The sequence below is a fragment of the Anneissia japonica genome, unplaced genomic scaffold, assembly GCF_011630105.1.
Source record: "Anneissia japonica isolate Jap-2015-1 unplaced genomic scaffold, ASM1163010v1 scaffold7473_len308249_cov148, whole genome shotgun sequence".
Lineage (NCBI taxonomy): Eukaryota > Metazoa > Echinodermata > Crinoidea > Comatulida > Comatulidae > Anneissia > Anneissia japonica.
In genome coordinates, this window is record NW_022740670.1 from 295,399 (window position 1) to 298,335 (window position 2,937).

At 35.5% G+C, this 2,937-nt stretch overlaps 1 protein-coding gene across 4 annotated transcripts in view; it reads right to left on the minus strand.

The window, feature by feature from the left end:
- Positions 1 to 2,911, minus strand: part of LOC117118308 — an 8,844-nt gene extending 5,933 nt beyond the window's left edge. For all 4 annotated transcript variants that reach the window (XM_033262880.1, XM_033262879.1, XM_033262878.1 and 1 more), the window contains exons 1-4: positions 2,858 to 2,911; positions 2,062 to 2,126; positions 1,481 to 1,615; positions 883 to 925 (exon numbers count right to left, since the gene is read on the minus strand). In XM_033262880.1, the coding sequence (XP_033118771.1) occupies positions 883 to 925; positions 1,481 to 1,615; positions 2,062 to 2,126; positions 2,858 to 2,908 (294 nt within the window). In that variant the 5' untranslated portion in view covers positions 2,909 to 2,911. The remainder of the gene's footprint in view (positions 1 to 882; positions 926 to 1,480; positions 1,616 to 2,061; positions 2,127 to 2,857) is intronic.
- Between the last annotated feature and the right edge of the window lie 26 nt (positions 2,912 to 2,937).

A 2,937-nucleotide genomic window follows, 5' to 3' on the forward strand; every position in this document is an offset into this window, starting at 1 on the left:
CTATGCGCCTACTTGATTATGGAATGTTATGGGATATAAGACTGTTCCAGTAAACACAGAGTATATTTTGTCATTCTTAACGCGTCCTCTACGAGACTCTACCAGACAGCACTAGTCGGTGGACCACCGACTAGTGCTGTCTGGTAGAGTTAAGTCTCGTAGAGGACGCGTTAAGAATGACAAAATATACTCTGTGTTTACAGGAACAGTCTTCCGCCCCATAACATTCCATAATCAAGTAGGCGCATAGCTCTTGTTCCAATATTTGCATCCACACCTGGGCCGTATCTATATACTGTCTTGGTTTGGCATTGACGGTTCATTAGCGATGCTGCAGTTGAACGTCGGGCTAGCCTAGGCCCTGCTCAAGCTGGTCATAACGTTTGGTCTTCATCTTTACCCTAGCTGCACCGATGAGGCCTAGAAGGCCGAAACGGATCCGTCTGCAGATATTGGGATTTTTTTCCAGTGGATATTTAGTTTGTTTTGTCATTCTTGATCGGATTTTCTCTCCTGTTCCGTTTTAACTTTTATCATTATTTGCATTTATGTGGCTGCTCGTTGTTTTTATGGGTTTATCCCATTTGCCATTAAATTTATATATATATATATATTATATATATATCAACTATTGCCTCATAAGGGCAGTAATTAAAACTGGAGGCAGTTGACCTAAACAAGATCTATTAATCAATCAGCCGAGTGTATCTAGAGCTGCTCATCGGAGCTAATAAAAAGAATTAAAACTAGGTGTAGGCGTAGAAGTCATCCAGCATTCTTTATGTACAACTTGCTGATGGTAATTCATACATTTTAAAAGTAATTATAGTGTCATTTCAGAAGAAAATACTCAGACGCTTTAATAACTGATGTCAAACTTACCGCTGTCAAGGGAACTGTGGAAATTTCGCCTAATTGTCGTGATCTAATTGTAAAAAATATATAACATTGTTGAAAAAATATGTCGAAATCAATGTTTTCACTATCATGAACCAACGTCTTTCGTGTGATTTGAAGAATGCATAAACAAAAGAAAAGTATGAAGAGGATGATGATAATATGATGATAATGATAAAAAGAAATCGTAAGACAACGATAAGTTATAATCATGAAGAATACGAAGATGGTTACAATATACGAAAATCGAGAAGTTGATGATGATAATTTTGATAATGATAATAATAATAAGGTGATGATAATGATGATGCTGATGGTATAATACATAAAGCCGGGCACTCACTGCGCCCGACGTTCGTGAGCCTACGCGAATGTATATAGAACGCAACGCCACGACGTGAACGGATCGTTTTTGATTGCCATCCGTTCAGACTGCCACGACAATCAGCAAAAGGCGCCGTGTCGTCTAATACTCGCAGGGGAGGAGTTGTACTCGTCATACAACCGTGTGCGGTTTAAGACGCAATAGCCATCATGAAGAAGACGATGATAGCGATAATAATTTTAAGGAAATCAAGTTCACCTTTCTAAAGAATAGCAGTCGTCTTGATGGATAGTAATCAGATGCGATGTCGTTGTTTCACTACTATTGACCACACCAGTGTATTTTCCTGAACAACCATCTACTTGAGGTACAATCTTAAGAACACTATACACCCTGAATGGTATTCAATATGGAAAGATGACAGTCACACAAATCAGAAATAATAATGTAATGGCCTAATGCTGTTACTAGTAATATTTTCCTATTTTAATAATAATGATGTTAACATTTATTTATGTTAATCTATTTTACAGTTTTATAAAATTTCAAGGGAATTATAATCATCATAATCATGATGATGACTGGATGATGATGATGATAATTCGTCATCCTCATGATCATGTCATCATCATCACAATCATCATCTTCATCTTCATCGTAATCTTCATCTTCATCGTTACCACCATCATGATCATCATATCACCATCATCACAACCGCCACTATCAACACCACCGATATCACAATCATTATTGACGTACGTACAGTAAAATCAAAAAAATATTTTAAATCGTTATCTCTATCAAACGAATTAATTTAACATTTTGATATGAATGCTCACCATAAAATAACTAACACTGTGCAAGTAAAAAGGCCTCCTGAAGCTGCTAAAAAAAATCCTCGAACCTGCAAAATTAACGATGTTAGTAATATAATATAGGCCTCTAGGTAGCACTTTTACCAATGTTACCGAATGTATACTGCGTTCGGCACAAGCGGCATATCAATTTAAATCTGACAAACAAGTAGGAGCCAAAATTACGAATGCGTTCTTTTGCTGTATTTTTTTTTCTTTATTTGTTCCTGATAATCAAATTCCATGTAAATACTTATTAATAAACATAATACAGTAAGGCAATATAGGGCATAGACCCACGCTCCCGCTGCGAGCCTTTTTTTTTTTTTTTTTTTTTTCTTTTTGTGGCTCTGCTGCCTTTGGCACTTATTTGAGTTTCCTTGTAATTAATTGCCATGTTATTATGTCTTGTAATTACTGTATTTTGCTTTACTTCTTTCGTAATGTATCTTGTATCTGCTTGCCAACAGAAATAAAATTTAAAAAAATATATCACTGTATTCACGTGTAAAAGCCTGTTTACACTATGACGATAACAATCAACTATACAAAGCTAAAAAACAATTGTTCATATTGAAAATAAAAGAAATGAGAAGTTTTCACATTAGCGCGATTCAATAACGATTTATCGTGTATACACTCAAACAAAATAATTTCACAAATCAAGTCAAATGACGTCATAATCATAGGACAACGATAAAATCGGTTTGAATACTACTGCCACTACTACTACTACTAGTAGTAGTAAACACTGAGCCTCAAATAAACTAAGAATACTCACTTGTTCTTTAACTGGCTCCACTTTGTTGTAAATGATGGGCAGGACAAGCATAAGCCCACCTATAAGACAGAAATATAAAT